The sequence below is a fragment of the Ovis aries genome, chromosome 19 (genome assembly GCF_016772045.2).
Source record: "Ovis aries strain OAR_USU_Benz2616 breed Rambouillet chromosome 19, ARS-UI_Ramb_v3.0, whole genome shotgun sequence".
Lineage (NCBI taxonomy): Eukaryota > Metazoa > Chordata > Mammalia > Artiodactyla > Bovidae > Ovis > Ovis aries.
The window spans coordinates 35,293,001-35,317,472 of NC_056072.1; the positions used below are offsets into that span (position 1 = coordinate 35,293,001).

The following is a 24,472-nucleotide window of genomic DNA, read 5'->3' on the forward strand; positions in this document are numbered from 1 at the left end:
GGAAAAAAAATTTAGAAGTCCATGATTCAGCAAATTACAATATGGTACAAATTTTAGCAAGTGATGGAATGCAAAACTATTCAACTGTGATGCTGGAAACATCTCTTTCACAGTAATGCAGGACCAACACAATAGGAAATCTAATCCTGGCACACTGCAGGGCCTAGTGACCATGCCTGAAGACTCAGACAATACTAACACTAGTTCACTGATGTTCAACTTTTAGAATCAATCCAAAAAAGCCACGAAAGAAGTGACTGTGGGTGAAGAGCAGGAGAAAACTTTTATCTTGTTAACAACCTAGGATCAAAGCACAGGTGACAAGAAGTCATTCCAGAAAGTGGTATCTAAAGGTGTCAAAAAGGAAGAGCCTCACCTTGTAAGAAGAAAGCTAGAAGATGCTGGAAGTTTGTGGGATTAAGAAATAATGACTCAAATACATGACCTCCAGTTTCTAAAATAATCAGAGGAATGAAATTTATGTAACTGGAACACTAGGATAAGATTGAAAGTGAAAGTCGCTCAGTTGTGTCCGACTCTTTGAGACCCCATGGACTATACATATACAGTCCAAGGAATTCTCCAGGCCAGAATACTGGAATGGGTAGCCTTTCCCTTCTCCAGGGGATCTTCCCAACCCAGGAATCGAACTGAGGTCTCCTGCGTTGCAGGCGGATTCTTTACCAGCTGAGCTATCAGGTAAGATAAGGCTGGGGAGCAGCGTATTACGAGCTCCTTTAGATACAGGAGGCTGTATCTAAACTGACAGATGAAGAAATAGATGACAGTTATTCAGAAACACGGATGTAACAAGAACTGAAAATGCAAACCGATAAAAGTGAGTACCTCTAGAGAGTGGGACTAGAATGAAGGAGGGCAGGGCAGAAGACTTGCTTTCCATGTTAAAATCTTCTTCATGTATTATCTGAATGCTACCAAATATCACTTAGATAAAGAAAAAATTTAAGGTGTAAGTTTAAATTGTCATTATTATTTTAATTGTCATTATTTTAGAAGGTCATTTCAAAAATAAATGATTTCATACAAGGTTTAAATCTAGCTTCTTTCCTTTTCCAGCTTTTTGTTTTATTTTTTAGGCCATGCCATGAAGCATCCAGGAACTTAGTTCCCCAATCAGGGATTGAACCCAGGCCCCCTGCAATGGAAGAATGAAGTCCTAACCACTGGACCACCAAGGAATTCCCAGCTTCTTGTTTTGCAAAAATAAAAATGTATCGACTTTCATAAAAGTTACTCAAATAATACAGGGAGTTCACACACATCCTACACCTAGCTTCCAAAATGGTAAGAACTTAACCACTGAGTGTGATTAGCAAAACCAACTACTGGTAACTGCTGTAGTACAAACACCTAAATTATAGACCTTATTTGAATTTCCCCAGTTCTCCCCCCTAATATCTGCTGCATTTGTTTGTTGTTATCTCCTTTGCCTGCTCCTGGGTGTGACAATTCTTTCACCTTTCTTTTTCATGACCTTGACAATTTTGTACACCGTCCTTCAATTTGGGTTTGTCAGATGTTTTCTCATGATGAGATTGAAATTATGTATTTTGGGGGGGCGGTACAAGAAGAACAAAGAAGTAATACCGTGTATCACACTTCTTATTACTGGTTATGTCACCCTTCATCACCTGAATAAAGAAGCATCTGTAAAGTAATCAGCCTCCCAATTAAAATAAATAAATAAATAAATAAATAAGAAGCATCTGCCAGTTCTTTCGAATTTTAAAATTACAGTTGTAATTGAAAAACAGTTTGAGGGAAATACTTTAAGACTGTGATACTCATTTCTGGTAAGTTAAATATACATAATGGCTCTTGTATTTTAAAGATGCATAATGATGTATGGATTAATATTTAGGAACCTTGGATTGGAAAGTGCTATTATTAAGCTTTGTTTTTCATTTTTAAATTCGAATTGCTTTTTAAAAAGTCCCAATGCAAGAGCTTCAAGGTTCAGGTACACTGAAGCGTCCGTTGCCAACATTTAAAACACGGACATTGTGCGCCCTCTAGAGTGCATTGTTGTAACACAACTTTTGTATCAACAAACTCAGTAAAAAAAAAAAAAAATTTAAAAAGCAAGAGTATTTCACAAAGGAAAAGAAATACCCTCTCATCAATTTCGGCTTCTCTACTAGTCAATAAATCATCTATTAATTATGTGGCTAAGTACCAAAACCATTTTTATGCCAAAGATTATCAACTTTTTCCCATCTACTGAGTTGTTTCTCAGAATATATGCTAAAAGCTCAGGGAACAAAAGAGGACAGAAGGGTAAAAGCAGTCAAAGCATTTTTAAGCAAACTTCATACAAGCTAGAGGAAAGAAGATGCTGAGATCAACATTCCTAATCTGGAAGCACTGTCCGTTGTGTTTTGCCTATACAGATGGCTCCTGTTCTATCTTTTAGAATCCTATTAACACTTAGAAATTGTGCTCCACTTCAAGTTCACAGATGTGGTTCAAGTCTCACGGGTATACTACCACTTTACTTTCCCACAATTTATTGAAAAATTCAGAGAGCAATGAACAGGGAATTTACCTGCAAAACATGAGCAGGAAGCAAAGTATAACCAGAAACCCCGACTTTGGCAACACACAGGCTGGGTCTCTGCTTCCAGACCTGCCATATACCATATATACTAGCTGCACTGCTTAACTTTTCCAAGCCTCAGCCTAATGATCAGTGTTTAAAGGAAAAAAAAGTCAATACTTTATAGTTTTATCTGAAAATTAGAAAAATACTAGGTTGGCCAAAAAGTTCATTCAGGGTTTTCCATATGATGTAACGGGAAAACCCGAACAAATTTCTTTGGACAACACTACACAAGTAAATTCAAGCCCAGAATTCAAACTGTAACTGTTATCACTGTATGTTCCCAGGGTAATGTGCTATAGACAACAAAACCCACAGGTAAGCACTTCCAACAGTTCTTTTACAGGACTCCCCGCAACCACAATCCTTGATTTATACATAAGCATTCGAGATTTTACCTTCACATTTGGTTTTCTTCATACACAAAGTTTTTAATATCTCTTATAAGACGGTGCTTGTTCAGTCAATAAGACAATGTACAATCCTAAGCATCTCAAGAGTAATTTCTACCCAGTGTTCACTGTGTATAAGTTGCACATAGCTGATGAAAGAGTTTCTAAATGAATAAGTTGCTATTTTCACATGTCATTTCAAAAACAGTTTTACATATGTAAAATATTCATAAGACCAACACTTAACAAGAAGTGACAAAATTAAAATAAGGGCTATTTGTAGAAGGCTCAAGAATACCAGGAAATGTGATAAGAAAAGACAAGGAGAAAATTAAACTCACTGGAAGTGCAGAAAGTTCAGACGGCAGAAAATCACTAACTGGTCTGGGAATTAAGTTAGGACTTCGTAATTCTTGCCACATACATCTCAGTCTGGGCATCTGATGGAGATTTTAAATATCTAAGTATTTAGAACTAGTCTACTTCTGAAATGTGTGATTAAGTACTTGATTTGTATTCGCTGAATACTTTCTGAGTGTGCTGTACGTCAAGGACTCCTCTAGGTGTTGGACTTACAGTAGGGAAGAAAACACGCAGGAAGCACTTGCTCTCAAAAGAGAGTATCTTCCAGTGAAGAGAGGAAGGAAGAAGAACAGCAGCAAATTCATAAATAAGAAATGGTGCCTGCCAGGGTACCAAGTAACCGGGCAGGGTTTTGGCAGGTGTATATGTAAGCTGGCGTGGTCACATCAGGCCCCTCAGAGAAGGGGCACGTGAAGTGACGCCTGAATGTGAGAACGAATCATGCAGACATACGGAATACTGGGCACCTACAAGCCACTATTCACCATGAACATCTCTATCAACACGGAGTCTCCATTTACGTCCTCTGATTAACTTTTCATGTCATGGAAACCTTTAGCCACTGAGAACTTATTTTTCCCAAACTCCTGACACTAATGTCTACTTAAAGGTTTAAAAATGAGCAAAAATAAAAAATATAGAGTATTGAATTTTAAATATATGATTTTCTTCTCCTGAAAAATTTGTCTGTGTATAAAATGCAAAATACATAGCTCACCACAGGGCTTAATGTCATGAGCGTTCAAGTCCTCAGTTTCCTCCCTTACTGGATGCGAGACTCTGGGCGAACCACAGCCTTGCTAAGCCTCAGTTTCCACAAAGAATGAATCGTGTTTTGGGTTAGTGTAAGGGTATGCGAGGGTATGTTAAGAATGTAGCACGGAAACATTGTAAATACTTGGTCAGCGTTAGCTATTACTTCAAATATCACTATAGGTATTCTGAGATCTTCACTTTAAAATAAAAAATGTATGAAAAATAAGTAATTCTGAAGTAAAGTCCATCTCCAGATTAAAGATTACAGACTGACCAATGATTTTAGAAGAAGAGCTTCCACACTATGCTCACCAAAAAAAAGGTGACAGAAAAAAAGAACAGATTTCAAAATTTACAAAGTAGAATTAAATGTCCAAAAATCTGTAGTCCAGACGTGATCTGAATGTGAACAACAGGATCCCCAACTGGAGTCACGGGTACATGAGACTGTTTCCCTTCTGAAGCAACTCAGTTTGAACTACAATAGAGAGAACAGAGCAGATGTTGCAGGCTGGTGACTCAGCATCTGTAGTCCCAACACCCTCTGTGCCTGCCTTTATCTACGACACCGAAAAACCACAATGTATACAAACATCTCAATGCCCATGCAACTCAGGAGAGCTTTAGACACCTGGCCCAAGAAACCTTTGTCTTCTAAGTAAACAGAGTGACAGATAACACCCCCTGCCCTTCCCACTTCATGCTTGGACAAGGGCCACGGGCCCAAAAGTGCAGCAGCCATTCTATAATCATGAGTAATTCTGCCAGAGTACTAGGGTTCCGCAAGCAGAATGAAGAGAGCCTGGTTCCTAGATGTCCATCATTTAACCAGTACACCAGCGTTAGAGGGACCATCTCCAGATTTCTTGTAAGAGAAAAAAATTTGTTTTAGGGACAACCATATTTTAGTTCAGCCACTGTAGTCAGCCCCTCTGTTCTTTACAATCACTCTGCCATCTAAATTAACACAAATGTGAAGAGACAGGATATTTCACATGAGATGAAAAAGCACAAACACCCTAGACACAGCTATTTCAATATTATGGTATATGATGCTAACGTTTAAAGAGAAGAAATAGTTTCCACCTTTAAAAGGAAGAGAGAGTTTCCACCTTTATTCAACAGCTTTTCTTACATTTCCACTGAAGATTCATGCTATTAATTTACTTCTCCGGAAGCTCTACAGACATGAACGGGTATCCCTTCCAGACAACACGGCCACCATGCAACAATGGAATATGTAGCCCTTTCAAAACTGTACAGTGCAAATGAAATTTGTCCTAAGAACGAGAAAAGTAAATAGCAGCTGGTTTCATGTAAACAAAACACGAGAAAATATGCACTGAGGGGCTAAAGTAATCTTTCTACATTAAGATAATTTTACAAAATTGTTCTTTCTAAAACTTTGTTTATTTAAGAGATGATGAAAAACTGTAGGCTGAAATCCGTATTTGAGGAGTAACAAGTTTACTCTCTGGATTAAAGAATGAAGTACTGTTCATTCCTCATAGACCATCTCTACGGTAAAGTTACACTAAAGTAAATGTAATTAGGTGACTCATTTTATAAACCGCTTGTGATTAAAGGCAGTATTTCATTTTCATTTGTTTAATATTCCCATTAATAAGAATGTCTCATTACACATTTACTGAAAGCCTCAACAATAAAACAATGGACAGATTCCAAGAGCAAACGGACTTTTTTTTTCTTTTCCCATGAAGCTAACATTATGGAATTTTAACAGATGTTCTATTTGGTCATAGTTAATAAAATGAATTATGTAGGATTAAAACAAGGTTCAATATGTTTGCATTGGATTTTAACTGAAAAACAATTTCACATTAAAAGTTCAGGGGAAAAAAAAGTTTGGAAAGATTTACAATCACTTTTTCCCCTTTAAAGTGAATTATTAAAGATGTAGGGGAATGGGGGGAACTAATTACTCTTCTAATGAAACCAGCTTTATACAAACTATTTTTTTCAAGGGTTAAGAAGACAGAAACCTTAGAAAAGGATATACTCTTTGGTATTTCATCACCTCTCTAATGCAAAGATCTTCTACTGTAGTGTGTCAAAGGCTGAGTCCCAACCCAGCATAATTCCAAGTTCCCTTAGAGTTCCCCCAGCATTCTGAAATGGTCACGGTGTCTAACAGCATCTGAACAAAACACAACCAAACTTAAAGGAATGAAAAAAGCAACAAATAATTACTGAGCACTGACTTTGTGGCAGGTGTTACCCCCAGAGCCTGCACATAACACAAAGAGGTAAAAACCCCACTGCTATCTTCATGTGGATCTTATAGACTGCCTGGGAAGACTAGGCATAATTACATATAGCCAGACATAACTGAAGCAAATCAAAAGAGAAAGGAAGAGGTAAAGCCAAGGAAACAATTTCACACACACACACAGACAGATACAAAGCCTTGATAGAAGGAGCAAAGTTCTCATCAAAGAATACTTTCTTTCTCTTCTTACTATCATGAAGGCAGGAAATAGTACACAGATTTAAGAATGGTAAACAACAATTCTAGCCACAGTTGCTTGAAAACATTTTTCAACAGAAATCATTCAACTATCGCAATCTTCCAAAGAAAGCCTTCCTCTTAGTCGGTAAGCTTATTTGGAGAAAAAATTCCAGTAAATTATCAACATGACCTAAAAAAGAATAACTATGAAAAATTTTCCAACCCATTTACATTAGTAATTTTGCTCAGTTCAACCATCAACTAAAGTAACTGTACATTACTATAACCAATATGTTGTTTTTCCTACAGAAGTAGCCAGCAAAAACAAAATCAATTGCAGGTTGCAGTTTGTTAACTGAATAAACAACTTCATTCTACAAGATATTTGGATAAAACACTCTCCAATTGGGAGCTGAGAAGCTCTTTAAGCAGTAACAGTTAGTAAGCCTCTGGTTCACACACAACTAGTGTGTATTCATCATCATGAGACGGCATTCACACGTTTACGTGCAGACAGAACAAGGTTGCATCCCTGTTCAAGAACCACACAGCCTAGAGGCAGCTTGCTTCATCTCTGGTCTTAGCAGACCATACTGCTGTTAATACCTCCTTCAAGAGACTGCAGCAAGAACAATCAACATGAGGTTCCAAATACACACAGGCAAAGGTGAGCTCAGAGAGGTTAAGTTCCTTGCCAAGGGCAAAGAGCTGGTAAGAGACAGTGGCATTCCACAGTCAGATGACATTTCCTGTCAAAAGCCCTTTCAGTTACCAAGAATACTATTAACCACAGTTAACATATTCTGAATATATCCTAAGCCTCAGGACTTTACTTTCATCACCAAGCACATCCATAGCTGGGTGATGCTTTTGCTTTGGCTCTGTCTCTTCATTCTTTCTGGAGTTATTTCTCTACTGATCTCCAGTAGCATATTGGGCACCTACCGACCTGGGGAGATCATCTTTCAGTTTCCTATCTTTTGCCTTTTCACACTGTTCATGGAGTTCTCAGACAAGAATACTGAAGTGGTTTTCCATTTCCCTTCTCCAGTGGACCAGGTTTTGTCAGAACTCTCCACCATCACCTGTCTGTCTTGGGTGGTCCTACATGGCATGGCTCATAGTTTCACTGAGTTAGACAAGGCTGTGGTCCCTGTGATCAGATTGGCGAGTTTTCTGTGACTGGTTTTCATTCTGTCTGCCTCTGATGGAGAAGGATAAGAGGCTTATGGAAGCTTCCTGATGGAAGAGACTGCCTGAGGGGTAAACTCAAGTCTAGTTCTGATGGGCAGGGCCCTGATCCACTAGATCATGGAAAAAGCAAGAGAGTTCCAGAAAAACATCTATTTCTGCTTTACTGACTATGCCAAAGCCTTTGACTGTGTGGATCACAATAAACTGTGGAAAATTCTGAAAGAGATGGGAATACCAGACCACCTGACCTGCCTCCTGAGAAATCTGTATGCAGGTCAAGAAGTAACAGTTAGAACTGGACATGGAACAACAGACTGGTTCCAAATTGGGAAAGGAGTACGTCAAGGCTGTATATTGCCACCCTGCTTATTTAACTTATATGCAGAGTACATCATGAGAAATGCTGGACTGGAAGAAACACAAGCTGGAATCTAGATTGCCGGGAGAAATATCAATAACCTCAGATATGCAGATGACACCACCCTTTTGGCAGAAAGTGAAGAGGAACTAAAGAGCCTCTTGAAAGTGAAAGAGGAGAGTGAAAAAGCTGGCTTAAAGCTCAACATTCAGAAAACCAAGATCATGGCAACTGGTCCCATCACTTCATGACAAATACATGGAGAAACAATGGAAACAGTGAGAGACTTTGTTTTTGGCCTCCAAAATCACTGCAGATGGTGACTGCAGCCATGAAATTAAAAGACGCTTACTCCTTGGAAGACAAGTTATGACCAACCTATATAGCATATTAAAAAGCAGAGACATTACTCTGCCAACAAAGGTCCATCTAGTCAAGGCTATGGTTTTTCCAGTGGTCATGTATGGATATGAGAGTTGGACCATAAAGAAAGCTGAGCGCCAAAGAACTGATGCTTTTGAACTGTGGTGTTGGAGAAGACTCGAGAGGCCCTTGGACTGCAAGGAGATCCAACCAGTCCATCCTAAGGGAAATCAGTCCTGGGTGTTCACTGGAAGGACTGATGCTGAGGCTGAAACACCAATACTTTGGCCACCTGATGCTGGAAAAGAATAAAGGCAGGAGAAGGGGATGACAGAGGATGAGATGGTTGGATGGCAGCACCGACTCAATGGACATGAGTTTGAGTAAACTCCGGGAGTTGTTGATGGCCAGGGAAGCCTGGGATCGCAAAGAGACACAACTGAGTGACTGAACTGAACTGAACTGAACTGAACTGAACTGACTGACCCAGAAGTTGTATGGAGCGCAGCCTCTCGACCTTGGATGTGAATTAGAAAGGAATTTCTGTAGCAAAAGAAAACAGAGAGGCAAGTCATTTTCAGTAAATTAAGCTCAACAAATGGGTATTCTCCCCACATTCTACTCCTTTTTAAAGGTGCCTGCTGTGTGTGTTGGGCACCACATAGAACACTTCTGCCCTAAAGGATTCACATTCTTGTGCGGAAGCCAGTTAGGAGCAGCCACTTTACAGCTGGGGCTTCCCTGTTGACTCAGATGGTAGAGAATCAGCCTGCAGTGCAGGAGACAAAGACTGATCCCTGAGTTCAGAAGATCCCCTGGAGAAGGGAATGGCAACCCACTCCAGTATTCTTGCCTGAAGAATCCCATGGACTGAGTGGCCTGGCAAGCTTCAGTCCATGGGGTCTCAAAGAGTCGGGCACAACTGAAGTGGCTAACACTTTTACACTCCTCACCAATGGTACTAGCAATCTCAGAGGCAGAAGTGATGTCACTGTAATTTTAAGTGAGACTGGGCATATGAATATGTATCTGAGAGAGAGTTTACTCCTTTACTGTGAACTGAGGGTTTTAATTATATTGAAGTTACCAAGCGAATTAAATGAAGAGATCCACATGAGGTGCCTCCTATAGACCCTGATGCTTAGTTCATGTACACACATCCATACATGACCACTGGAAAAACCATAGCTTTGACTAGACGGACCTTTGTTGGCAAAGAAATGTCTCTGCTTTTTAATATGCTATGTCTAGGTCAATGGACCCTCTGAAACCCCGGCTACAGAGGCTGCTGTGACTTTACTCCCCATTTCCATGTTACTGAAATAACCGCACTGCCCCACAATGCTTGGCCACATTTAATCTGGCCTAGATCATGAGGAATATGAATACTGAAAGGGTGAGATAAAGAGTATAATCGGTTGACCTTGCTTAGACTCTGTCTAAAATTCACAGTAACTAAAATAATTTAGGAGGACATAAGGGATAAGCATGCAATCTCCACAAACATCAAATGCAGAAAAAACCATGTGATAGCATTCACAAAACCTAAGGAACACACATAATCTATCTTATAAGGCATGGATTCAAACTTCAATTTCACTCTAATGGGCTACTGTGAGGGAGATGAAACGATTTTAAACAAAAAACGCACACAGAATAAATGTATAAGCTTTCTCCTGATTCTCACGAAGGCGTCAATGTATTTTCTTATTGAAACAATCAAACAAGCTCTTGGAGAAAAGATCTTATACTCATGTCAGAACAATGTAAAAACTGAAACTATTTATAATGCAAAAATTTTGTTTAAAGAAGATACATCACTTATTTTTCTAATTTTGAGAAGCAGCTATGTTTCATTTGGCAATAACTCTTCTCTCATTCTCTCTGAGAATCTGTACAAAAGCAATATCTCAACTAAAATCAATTCTGAAGGATCTTTTATTAAAATGCATAACGCAGAAGACCCCAATTAAATTTTCAGTAAACCACTGCCATTTTGAGTAAACAAAGTCGTCTCAGCAGGGTCACACTTTTAGCAAGGGCTGCAGCCTAGAAATTAATTACTAGTGTGACGTACGTCAAAACAAATTTTTAAAAGAACAGAATGCAGTTGTAACCATGTTTTACCTATTTGTATGCACAATGCGTATTCTCTGGCATGTAAATATTCATTCATTCGGCATCTCACAGAAAAATAAAAGAGAGACTTATTGCCCACCTCGCTTTTTCCTGCACCCAGGTGAAACCTGAGTAAATAACAAATGCTTAGTGAGTCAGAAAACAAGTACAGAATGAAGATGGTTATTTTGAAAGGCAGAAGTCATCTTCACACAAATAACTTAATTTTGAAACATTCAGTCTGCCTTCAAAAGAAGTTTTTCAAAGATATACATCAACACCGCCACTGCACTAAAGGTTATTACTTCATAGAAATCAAAGCTTCAAATAACACCTACCAGTGCTGGTGTTTCATAAAGAAGATTGTAATCTATACTAACAACAAACAAGACAAAATAAAAAACTACCTGGGAATAAAATTCAGATTCCAAAGAATTTCAATATTCTGCTAATTATAACAATATGTATTTAAATTAAACACATTTTTTATAAATGAGGACATTTTAGCATCCAAGGGAAATCCAAACAGAAAACAAGGATTCAGGAGAGGTATGCAGATTCTCTTTTGCATTTTAATCAAAAATTATGTCCTAATCCTTTTCCCAATGTATACCTATATCAAATCATCACACTGTATACTTCAAATGCCTCACAATTTCACTTGTAAATTACACCTCAAAAAAAAAAGTCTAGGATTTAAACTCATTAAAAAAAAAAAAGAAACCAACTTATGTCCCAAGCCAAACAAAGACTTCTCTTATATTCCATATGCCACCTTATCTATAAATCAACTTTTAAACCTCAAAATAGCCTCTTCTGGGAGGGAATATATAGAGAGTTATGACTGATTTGCATTGTATGGCAAAGGCCAACACAACATTGTAGAGCAATGATCCTTCCCATCTTAAAAAAAATCTAAAAAAAGTAAAACAACAAAAACCCCCCCAAAAAAAGTTGCCTCTTGTATGTGAATAAAAAATTAAAACATGTTTTCTATAGTAATATACATACTAAAATACTTTGCTTTTTTTCAACCAAAGAAAAAAAGACACTGACCACATATTGAACCTCAGAATTTTGAAGCTAGAAGGCTTCTCCAAGACACACTGCACTGAGACTCTTGGGCCGGCCAGCTCTCCAGGTCAGACTGAACTTTCTAAAACATCGTGTTTCGTCATCTGGAAGACAGGAGCTAACTGTACAATTTTTCATATAAAAACAGCCTTTGAGACACCCAGAGTGCTTCTTTCATGACCATTTTGTCACTCATTTTGTGTATTACAGTAATTAACTTGACATCTTGCCCTTAGTAGCTATTTCTTACTATGTCAGCTGTGGTGGCCACGTAGCCACCTTAGATAAATGAAGCTACAGGATGGGTCATTCTGACCATTGGGGTTGCCCTTTCAGCAGGACCAACTCATTCTACCCAGTCACCAGATTTAAGAACCAAGGTAACAGCGGACTTCCCTGTGGTCCAGTGGTTAAGAATCCACCTGACAATGGAGGCAACATAGGTTTGATCCCTGGTCCAGGAAGTTTTCACATGCCATGGGGCAGTTAAGACCATGTGCTGCAACTACTGAAGCCCAAACGCTATGGAGCCTGTGCGCCCTAGTGGGCTCCATTCTTTCATCAACAGAAGCCTCCATAACATGCAGCCCCTGCCCCACAACTAGCCCCAGCTCGTCACAAACAGAGAAAGCCCACACACAAACAGCCAGACCAGTCAAAAAGAAAAAATAGTTTTTTTTAATCCCATGCCTTAAAAATTAAACAAAAAAAAAAAAAAAAGACTACACAGTGATCGATAATTTCCCTTTGTAATTTTTTAAACCAATCTCACCAAATAAATTTATTGAACAATGCGTATCATTCTCTTATACTTCAATATTAGAAATTTAGTTAGTTACCTCTCTTAAAACAGTGCTTTTGTAGCCTCGATATAATCCTTGGATGCCCTGAAACAAAAAGCCAAGAGCTCAGAAAGTCAGAATAGCAGAGACTTCTAAACAACATTCTGCATAAAGCAGATTAACCTTTTCTAAAGTTTGAGTTTTAAAATATTCAATATGACCACAATTCTCCAAGAGGTTAAAGGTGCTAAACTGGCCTAAGGTACATAAAGCTCAGGTTAGCTTCCTTTCAAATGAGAACATCATTTGTAATAAAATAATAAAGCTGATTACAATTCAACTAAGCTTTACTAGTTTTCAACATTTCGTCTCTTGGGAAAAAAAATACTTGAGATGCTTCAAATAAACATATTTTCAAAAGTAAATGCACACAGAATGCTATCCTTTCATATAAAAACAAAATTATATTTATATTTTGTATTTTCAATCATCAGACATGATAAATTCATAAATAATCTCTCAAAAGTGATAAATACCTCTGGACAAGCCTTGATCTATTTAACTACCCACATGATTCAACAGGGACCCTTCCCTGGACTGATCTCATTCACAAGATTAAATACTCAATATCTCCTCATCGAGGTGACAGATGGATCATTAAAAATAACTCTAAAACCTGGACTCAATGAAATTTTCATGAGATTGATTTCCATTAAAAAAAAAAAGATGGGGGGTGGGGGGCTTCTGTAGAAACTATAAAGAAAAGCAGCTCAATGGTCCCCAGTCACATGGTCAGCAAGCATGGTTTCTGACCCACAGGTTAACACGAGCCAGTATAAGACGAATTACAAGTATATACAAACATTATGACAGGGGTCACTAGTGTCAGGTCATTACCACAGGTCTCTTCCATGGTTCTCAAATTCTGCAGAGATGTTTTAATACATCTTTATTCATTTATATATTCACTATTTATTCTTTTTCTGATTCCAAAAGAACAACAGGCCAATTACAATGCAGGACACATACTTAATGGGTTTAGAAATTTGAAAAAGAAAAATGAAAATAAGAAATTGAAAACAATGGAAAGGCAAAGATAATCTCAGCATTAATAGCTGCTATAATCGGACAGTAAATTTAGCCTTAAGCTCTAAGGCTCCTGGGATGAGGGCCACAATGTTCCTATCAGCTACAATAAAATACACTCAATACGAGAGCTTAGAAACATATTCTCAGGACTCCCCTGGTGGCCCAGTGGCTAAGACTGTGCTCCCAATGCAGGGGGCCCAGATTCGATCCCTGGTCCGGGAACTAGATCCCTCATGCTACAACTAAGACTCGATGCAGCCATAAAAAACACACATGTTCTCACCTCTTGACATAAGATGTTAGAGAAAATGTGAAATGTTCCTGAAGAAGCAGATACTTGTGCCCTCTGCTTAACTACTTCAGAAGGAACTCGAATCAGGCAGGCAACCTAAAATACACAAATTTAATTATATCCTTAAAATGAAGTAATTGTTATGAGAGTGGAAATGTTTTTTATAAGCAAAAACGCAGTTAAAGAACAGCATAATGTATAGTGCTCCCTGCAAGACATCAAAAGGGTTTTCTGGTTTTGTTTCTTTTTTAACCTAAAATACTCACAGCATTCATGGATATGCACTGTTCTCTGGGGATCCTCCCACCTCCCGCCTCACTGCTCCAAGCACACTCGCCTATATACCCCTCCATGGGAAGGAGCTCATGTACTCATTCTGAACTCCCAACACCTAGCAGGGCCTCTGGCGTTCACGTGACAGCCATCTCAAACATGTCTGCTTGAGGAATGAATCCGAAGTGCCTTAGCTTTGCTGGAGTAATACACAATGACAGAGGCAAGACTGAAACATCAGCTGATTACCCCAGTCTTCCATTCCACTCCATTCCCAGCCTCAACCTGTTCACAGCTCCAGCACCCCTGACCTCCCCACCACTCAACAGCTGAGCAGTAACCCCAGGCACTTTTAGGCCCTGCTCCAGCATTTGAGTAGACTTAGATCCTGCCTGGTCCATACCATTTGTTGACTAGACCAGTCAACAAACAACTATAACATCATCCTTGGGGACATGCCAGCGCCAGTTACACAGCACCTCAATCTCACACATCCAGGACTCTGCTTTCAGTAAACCACGTATCTTTAGAGAAACAGCAATAAAGAACTGGTCATATCAGAAGGGACTCTGCCCACTGGAGGACAGAAGGCAGCAGGGAACAGGGAGGGAGACATATAAACTGGCATTTTAAACTGTTATAATGGAATTCCTACATTTAAGCCTCCACAGACCAAGCAGTCTGCCAAGGATACAATTTTTTTCCTCCAACTTGGAATTCACACACCTGACTCTGGTGTTCAGTGTTTTGTATACGGTTGAGGAAATTAATTTAAAAATTTTTAGAATATGCATTTCATATATATGAGGCACAATAAAAAATGTGGACACTTTTTCTTCAATAACACATGCAGCAAAATGGAAACAAAAATAAGAAATTTAAGAAAACCATACCATCAAATAGGATACTTGCCATTTTCAATCTGCAGTCTCCTAATTCCTAATTTGAGATTACTACCCAATTTGGGTATTATATAAGGCTTTGTCTTTCTAATATTGTTGCTGCTGCTGCTAAGTCGCTTCAGTCACGTCCAACTCTGTGCGACCCCATAGACGGCAGCCCACCAGGCTCCCCTGTCCCTGGGATTCTCCTACGCAGCTCTTAATATTAAGGTACAAACTGGGCTTCCCTGGTGGTTCAGCAGTGAAGAATCTGCCTGCTAATGCACGAGACTTGGGTTCAATCCCTGGGTCAGGAAGATCCACTGGAGAAGGAAATGACAACTCAATCCACACTACTCGTGCCTGGGAAATCCCACTGACAGAAAAGCCTGATGGGCTACAGTCCATGGGGTCACAAAGAGTTGGACACAACTTGGTGACTAAATAACAGCAACGACAAAGGTACAAATCAGCAAACTTTTTATATAAGCAATCAAACAGTAAACAGTTTAGACTTTGCAAGCCACACGATCTCTGCCACTACAGCTGAACTACGCTATGGGAACACAAAAGCAGCCAAAGATAGTAATCCGTATGTGAATGGTGCAACTGTGTTCCAATAAAACTTTATTTAATAACAATAGGCAATAGGTTGCCAACCCCCACTCTAGGCATAAACACTAGCAAATCCTTCCTTCATATTCACCTCAACAAAAGCAAAGCACACACAGAACAGATGTAGGCCTCAGCAACCCCAGGACACAAGGAACAGAGATGGTATGTGATGTGATTCTAGCTGTCACGGAGTCAGCTAACATGGCCATATCACCTCTGAAATGTAGCTCAGAAGTAACAGTACTTTCTGTGGATGCGCTCCAACTGTTATAACAAGGATAACAAAGAATTAACGACCTCACGTCATTTTTCTCCCCAAACTGACAAGACTTACAAAACAATATAATCTACCCTGTTTTTCTTCATTCATCAATCACTTGAATGCTTTTTGTCTGCAAAGCTATTTGCAATTCGGGCCAGTTTATCTTTCCACCCATAGCCTCCTTTCACATTTACTGATTCAGTTCAATAAAAACAGATGGAGCCAGATACGGCACAAGAAACTGCCTGGTAAAGAAGACTAAGAAGCTGCCCTGACCCCAAAGCACCCACAGTCACGTAACAAACAGTTTCAACAATGCATGGCAAGAAACAGAATAAAACTTTAAATAGGCAGAGACAAGTATCATAGCAAATGGAAAGGAGGGGTATTTAGTCCAACTTCCAGGCTGAGGGAAAACGAAAACTGTCAGATATTATGCCTTCAGAGAACCTTCCAAATGTGCAAGAATTAGCTGGCGAAGAAAGGTGAAAAGGGCACGATGGGGAGCGGAAGCAGAAAAGCACCCAAGAATGAAAGCGGGAGCTCAGGCCAACAGTCTCCTTAGCATCCACAGTGTGTGCTCACCCAACCCGTCCCACACCACCAAAGCTGCAAGTTCAAGGGCAGAAGCCATGGGGAGTAAGACTGCACGGATGGCCGAGCCAGGAGGCCCCATGCGCCACACACAGAGGTTGGACTTCAACGCACAGACAAGGGGAACAACTGGGAGAGCTGAGGCAGAGGACCTGCAGCGGCAACACAGACGGACTTGGAGGGCATGACGCTGAGCGAAGTGCGACAGAGAACAGCAAATACAGTATGGTATCACTTACACGTGGAATCTAAAGAAACAAATACAATGGGCCAGTGAATATAACAAAAGGAAGCAGGCTCAGACACAGAGCTACTTAGTAGTTGCTAACGGGGAGAGGAAGTCGGGGGAGGGGAGTTACAGCGGTCGGGGATTAAGAGGCACAAACTATCAGATATGAAATGAGGTACAAGGAAAAAAATAAGCGACAAGGATACACTATACAAAACAGGGAACATAGCCAATAATTTACAATAAGTGGAGTATAATCTCTAAAAGTTGTAAACTACTGTATTGTACACCTGTAACTTACATAATACTTTACATCAACTATGCTTCAATTAAAAAAATACATAAAATACACACACAAAGTTTAGGCAGAACCTAGCTGCAGCAGGTAGGAGAATACTTAGAAGATGAGACAGAATGGTAAGAGGCAAAGAGGAAGACAAAAAAAAGCAAAAGATGAGCTCTAAGAATGCTACAACAGTTCTGTAGAAGATACCAGGACATGAATATAGTTCATAGAAGAAGGAAATTTGAGTCAGGGGTTAAATGAAAGGACCTGGTGACTGATAAGAGGTCAATATAGTAGTACTGTTACATGAGACCAGGGCTCAGAGCAGGAAAACAGGTTCAGAGTTTAGACTGCAACATGTTGAGAAGTCTGTGGCACGTGTAAGGGGCTCTATCTGGTCAAGAAATTAGTATCTGACTAAAACTACAGAGTAACGGCTAGAGATACAGACATAGAAATCATCAGCATTAAGTGGTGTAAGTGGAATCAAGAGAGTGAATTAGATTACCCAAGTGCAAGGCAAAAAGGGAAGGTCAAAAGGTCAAGAACAGAATCCCGAGGAACATCCATTCTTAAAAAGCAGACAAAAAGACTTGATCAGACATTTGAGAAGGAAAAACTGCTGCAGTGAACACTGGTCTTCTGTGGCTGCCCAGTTATCAATTCTCACATGTGAGCGGCTCCCCGACTGAAGAAAACAAAAGGTGTCAGTCACTCTTCTCCCTGGCCATGTCACCAGCTTAGGCTTCGCTTGTCAGCTCCTCCCACCCAAGGCTTTGCATCCTGAGCGACCCCGGCCAGTCCTAGCCACTAGCCACGCGAGGCTACAGGGCACTGGCACAGCCGCAAATGCGAACTGAAAGCTGCTGTGAGCACAGCGCACACCAAGGATGCCGAACGCTTTAGTGTCCAAAAATACTGTAAACTAGCCCGTTAGTAATTCTTTCACCTGGTTACATGTCGAAAGGCTAATACTCTGGATGCATGTGGACTGAGAACATGTATTAAAATCATCTAGCTAGCTTTTTATTTTTCACTTTTACTAGAAAATGTAAAATTACACCATTGTCTTACAGGATCTTTCTGTTGGACAGTACTGTTCTGGGGCTACCGGGAGAGCAACATCCAAGGTCCAGGGGCAGTCAGCAGGCAGTGCCGGGGACAGCATCCTAACTGCACTGACCCTAAGGTACAGGCCTGATTGTAGTCCTTGCCATGGCTTCCCTTCCCATTCATTTCCCTCGTTCTCCAGTCTTCCATCTATTCTATACTCAAACAGTATTCTGAGTCAATTATAGAATCTCTTTTGGATAAAGCAGCAAAACACCAACTAGTGGCTTGGGCAATAAATGACATTAAGTTGTCACCTAACAAGTATGTTGGTCAACATTTAGTGCAGAACCTCTACAAAAGTGAGCTAGAATCCATGCTCTTTCTTCTCTGCCAGTGCTGGCGTACTGGCCTTTTATCCACAGGCTTGCTGCCTCATGAATAATGTGACTCAAATATCCTCCAGCATGACCCGGTCACACAACTGGATTCCAGGCAAGAAGAAAAGATCTCTTCTTTTTTTTTTCAGATGCCCCCTAGTGGGTATCCATTTGGCCATCATTGCGTGACATGGCCACCCTCTTTTAGGAAGGCTAAGAATATGTAGATCAAGAAAAGGGTTAGGGACATTGCCACCCAAAGCAAACCAAGGGAGAAAGAGAAAGTAGCAATGTCTGCCAACTTTCCAAACACCAACCTTTTTTCTCACACGATAGCTAAGATCAATTTAAACTGCAAGCAACCAAGAATGCTATTCAACAGCTGACAGTCAAGGGGACCAGGGGGTCACGAGTCTCAACCCGTGCACACATTAGGATTAGTGAAGGTCCCAAGAATGGTTTCAGTGGAGGGCTGGGCCAGGAGAGTGAATTCACACTGAATTACAGTGAATTCACAAGTGATTCAGAGATAGAGATGGGCAAGCGTGGACAACTCCGAAGGAAAGCTGGGGGAGACACTAGGAGAGACAGTTTAAGATGGTAAAGATATCTGTACGTAGGATGAGGGAAAGTTGTAACAGCAAGGCAGAGGTTGACAATTTAGGAAAGAAATGGCATGACACGTGAAAAGCCCCGAGACTATGGAAAAGGTAGAGCCAGGGGCCCAAGCACATGCCTGCACCACGGCGCAGCATCCCTTTAATTGCACTGCCTTCAGCACAGGGTGCCATTCTGCATCCCAACTGGGCTGTTCATTCCGGACTTGGCTCCAGGAGGGGATGAGCAGTGGTCTGGGTGAGGGGCTTCACACCTAGTCGGTGGTCCCAGCTGTGTCAGTGAACTCTCAAGCATTCCCATCGCCTTCTGGGGTCTAGCTTTTCTTATTTGACTTGTACTAGAAATCTTCATCACACCCTTGTAGGTTCTGATTTCCATAATTCTTAACTTTTGCCCATCACACTTTCTCTTTTTTAAGCTCAAAAGATTCTCTTTATTCTCCAAATAAACTATTTCCTGACTATTCTCATCCCCCCCAAAAAAGTTTTCAATTGAAAATTTTTCACTTAACTTATACCATATAGTATTTGAAAATATACTGCTTTCTCTCATACTAAACATAAATAATCTGAGGGCAAAAACATGCATTAACTTTACTAATCAACTGGAATCAACAGGGGTGGGAGAGGGGACACAAAATGCTCTAGTTTATTTTTTTCCAAGTTGATTTTAAGTTTAATCGACCAAACTGCATCTACCATTCTTTGGCATTATGTAGAAAGTAAATAAAACTACCCAAGAAGAGGGGAAATGCCAAAAATTAATCATTTCCACAGAAAAACATTACCAATACTTCAGAATTTTCTAAATACATTTTCTTCCTTTGAACTGAATAGACTATTTTTATATGTATCAATAGTTACAAAAAGAATAGAAAAAACAGAGTGGGATTACAGGTGATTTTTCGCCTTTTCTGCCCACTTGCATTTTCTAAATTCTCCACAATGAACATGTATGATTACTTCGTAAGTTTCTTTAACATAATTTCAAAGGGCAAAAACATTTGTTTTGAACCAAAGATTTTAAGTGAGGGACAAAATAAAATCAAAAGACTACTTAAAATACGCTTTTAGAAACAATCCTACTTATTAGCCCTGACAAAAACAACATTTAGTTTCAATTTTAACACACACACACATTAAATAGCTTACGACTAACTAAAACTGGATATAAATTATGTTATTTTTGGTGAGAGTACAAACTTCTAAAGCCATATTTATAAGCCAGGATAGAAAATAAAGTTCACTGAAACTTACATGAACCTTACAGGGCAGTTCCCAGCATCTAAAACTCATTATAGAAATGGAAAACAAATAAGAAAGAGAAAAGAAAGAAAAGGGTACACTAACTCCTTGTATTTTTCAACTCAAGAGGTCAAGAGTGAAATACGACCCCAATATGTCAAGAAAATAGGAATTGTCCACTTTTGTGCCTCAGCATAAATATTTATGGAACTTCATGCTTCATAACCCTCCATGTTCGTATGTTGATTTTTATTTCTTAAAAATACAGCAGCAGAAGAGAAATTTTGTAAAGGTCCTCCGACGAAAAACAATCTAACTAACAGAAGAGGTACAAAGCACCCAGCGTGGCTTCCTGACTTCCCTGGCAGGCAATTTTGGCCTAAGAGGCCACAAAGTAACACTTTTATTTCCTTCGGCAGCTCCCCTGCCTTCCATTTGGTTTTCTATTAACTCTGATCTTTCTTAGATTTGAATCTGAGCCACACCAGAGTATTTCACTGCACAGGAACAAAAACATGTTAGTCTCATGGCTGCGTGAAAGGAAATAAAGGCAAGTCGTCTGAGGGTCTTGGGGTATATCCGTTCTTCAGAGCGTGCTCTCCGCAGACACCTGGGGTTCAGTGTGAATCCATGACACAGGGAAGGTGACATTTTCATTAAACCCCAAAATGTTGTTTATGTTAAACCTCTATCAAAAGACAAGACAGATAGGCTTTTCATAAAGAAAATACATGTCTCTTTTTTTTTTTAATCAATGTTCAAATGCAATACTGACCTCAGGGGAATTTAATATATCAAAACTCTGATGAACTTCAGATTGAGAATGATTACAACGTGAAAGTTGCTACCAAGACTTTTCTTTAGTTGACATAAATAAAAACTCTTCTGATATGTCTTTATTTTTGAAATGGGGAGCAGAATATCTTTTAGTATTCATGGAACACCAAGATGCAAAACTGTAAGTCCTAAGAGTAAGTGTACGAAAGTAAAGAAAATCACAGTTAACCTCAGTCTGATATTAGGTAAAATGAGTGAAGGCAGAGAAAGAGAGAGAGAATGAAGCTGCTAAAACACCCTGGTTCTTTCATTGCCCTACCCAAGCCCCGCACCTCCACACATCACTTGCCAGTCATTAACAGTCTCACCTCCAACCTCTCACTCTTGAAACCCTCTTCAAACTTGCTGGGTATCATCCACAGTAACTTTTATTTTATTTTATTTTTCACAGTAACTTTTATTAACACTATCTTTTACCCAACTATTTCAACACAGTTTACACACACAAAAAAAATACCTGAATTAAGACCTTCCTGTAGGAAACTTAATAAACAGCCTAAAAATATTAATTTCATATTAGAAGCTAATTATGTCAGTATTTAACATATAAATCAATCTCAGACAGAAGTTAATGAAGGTCAGGGAACTACTTGCCCTAGGAAGCAAGGATAAAACCCAAATCTTTTGATTATCATCTCCAGAATTTTTTCATTGAAGTATAATAGATTTACAATGTTGTATTACTTTTGGCTACAGCAAAGTGATTCAGTTTTATATACATCTCCTTTATCAGATTCTTTTCCATCATCGTTTATTGTAAGACACTGCATATTGGTCCCTGTGCTATACAATAGGTCCTTGCTGTTTATTTTATGTATAGTTGTTTGTATGCTAACCCCTAGCTCCTCAGTTATCTCTTCACCCTTTCCCCTTTGGTAACTCTAAGTCTGTTGTCTATGTCTGATTCTGTTTTGTAAATAACTTTTGTATTATTTTTTAAATTATACATATAAGTGATATCATCTTATCTTTCTCTGACTTGACTTATATGATATTCTCTAGGTCCACCATGCTGCTGAAAATGGCATTATTTAATTTTTATGGCTAAGTAATATTCCACTGCATGTGTTGTTCAATTGCCCAGTCATGTCCAACTCTTTGGGACCCCATGGACTGCAGCACACCAGGCCCCTCCCTGTCCCTCACCATCTCCCGAAGTTTGCCAAGTTATGTTCACTGCATCAAAGATGCCACCCAGCCATCTCGTCCTCTGACGCCCTCTTCTCCTTCTGCCCTCAATCTTTCCCAGGAGTCTCCCCCAGCACCAGTTCTTTATGGTATTATACATACATAGTATGTATAATACATACATTTACATGTGTACACACACACACACACGCTCAGTTGGTAAAGAATTTACCTGCAGTACAGGACACTCACGCACGTACGCACGCACGCACGCACGCACGCACACACGCACGCTTAGTTGGTAAAGAATTTACCTGCAGTACAGGAGACCCGGGTTCGATCCCTGGGAAAATCTCATGGACAGAGGAGCCTGGTGGATTGCAGTCCATGGGGTCACAAAGAGTCGGCACGACTGAGCGACTAACACACACACACCTTTATTCATTCATCTGTTGATGGACATGGACATTTAGGTTGATTCTACATCCTGGCTACTAGAGTGATGCTATGAACACTGGGGTTTATGTATCTTTTTGAATTATAGTTTTCCCCAGATATATGCCCAAGAGTGGGATTGCTGAACCGTATGGCAAATCTATTTTCAGTTTTCTAAGGAACTGCCTTACTCTTTTCCCATAAAGGGTGCACCAATTTACATTCCTACCAACAGTGTAGTAGGGTTCCCTTCTCTCCACCCGTCTCCAGCATTTACTATTTGCAGACTTTTTGATGATAGTCATTCTGACCAGTGTGAGGTAATACCTCACTGATGTTTTCATTTGCATTTCTCTAATAACTAAAAATGTCGAGCATCTTTTTATGTGCCTACTGGTCACCGGGATGTCGTCTTTGGAGAAATGTCTATTTAGGTTTTCTGCCCATTTTTTGATTGCCTTTTTTTGTTGTTGTTTGGTTATTGAGCTGTACGAACTGTTTGTGTATTTTGGAAATTAAGCTCTTGTCAGTCACACTGTTTGCAAATACTTCCTCCAAGTCCACAGGAAGCTGTTTTGTTTTGTTTATGATTTCCTTTGGTGGCTCAGATGGTAAAGAATCCGCCTGCAATGCAAGAGACCCGGGTTCGATCCCTGGGTTGGGAAGATCCCCTGGAGAAAGAAATGGCAATCTACTCCAGTATTCTTGCCTGGAGAATTCCATGGACAGAGAAGCCTGGCGGACTACAGTCCACGGGGTCACAAAGAGTTGGACAAGACTGAGCAACATACACTTTCACTTTGCTGTGCAAAACTTTTAAGTTTGATAGGTACCATTTGTTTAGTTTTGCTTTGATTTTTACTGCCTTGGAAGACATGATACATATTTAATGAAAAATCTGGATCAATTTACATGCAACTAATGAACTTAAAGGTTCCAGGTTTAATTATCAGCTAATTCTTCATGTTTAAACCAGCAATGCCATAAGTAGTTCAACAGAAACTTAAAAACTGAGCCAATCGAAGTTTAATCACAAACTAAAGCTGCTTTCGAACAGTGGTGCTGGAGAAGACTCTTGAGAGTTCCTCAGCAAGGAGATCAAACCAGTCAATCCTAAAGGAAAACAACTGTGAATATTCGCTGGAAGGACTGACGCTAAAGCTCCAATACTTTGGCCACCTGATGCAGAGACCCGACTCACTGAGAAAGAGTCTGATGCTGGGAAAGACTGACAGAGGATAAGATGTTTGGATGGCATCATCGACTCAATGGACATGAGTTTGAGCAAGCTCCGGGAGACAGTGAAGGACAGGGAAGCCTAGTGTACTGCAGTCCATGGGGTCACAAAGAGTCAGACATGACTTAATGACTGAACAACAACAAAAAATCTGCTTTAGACTTTGCATAGTAAACTCCAAGTGGCAAGTTAATGAGAGACAAAGAGACAACAGAAAATGAGAATCCACGGCACTCCAAAAAGTTTTTTAAAGCACAGTTTATTTACTTGTATTTTATTCCGCATTCCCAAAATTCTTTCTAGAAAACAAGTTTTCAAATTAAGAATACCTAACATTACCTTTTTCGACACCATCATTTAAATTTAAAACCCCTGCAACAGTTCATCTGCTTGTTAAGTCTGCCATCTTCTGGTTATAAATGGAATCACAGTTGTTGATAAAACACAAAAAGGAATTGATAAATCCTACCATACCCTCCTTGCGCTTAAGTCCCTCAGTCATATCTGACTGTTTTGTGACCCCCATGGACTG

The 24,472-nt window shown here is 39.7% G+C and overlaps 1 protein-coding gene across 7 annotated transcripts in view; it reads right to left on the reverse strand.

Moving 5' to 3' along the window:
- SLC25A26 (solute carrier family 25 member 26) overlaps positions 1 to 24,472 on the reverse strand; it is a 142,080-nt gene that overhangs the window by 99,672 nt on the left and 17,936 nt on the right. For 6 of the 7 annotated variants that reach the window (XM_012099223.4, XM_012099222.4, XM_012099220.5 and 3 more), the window contains 2 exon segments: positions 13,863 to 13,967; positions 12,548 to 12,595 (listed from right to left, as the gene is read on the reverse strand). The exons of the other annotated variant lie outside the window; for it this stretch is intronic. In XM_012099223.4, the coding sequence (XP_011954613.1) occupies positions 12,548 to 12,595; positions 13,863 to 13,967 (153 nt within the window). 7 annotated transcript variants of the gene reach the window in all.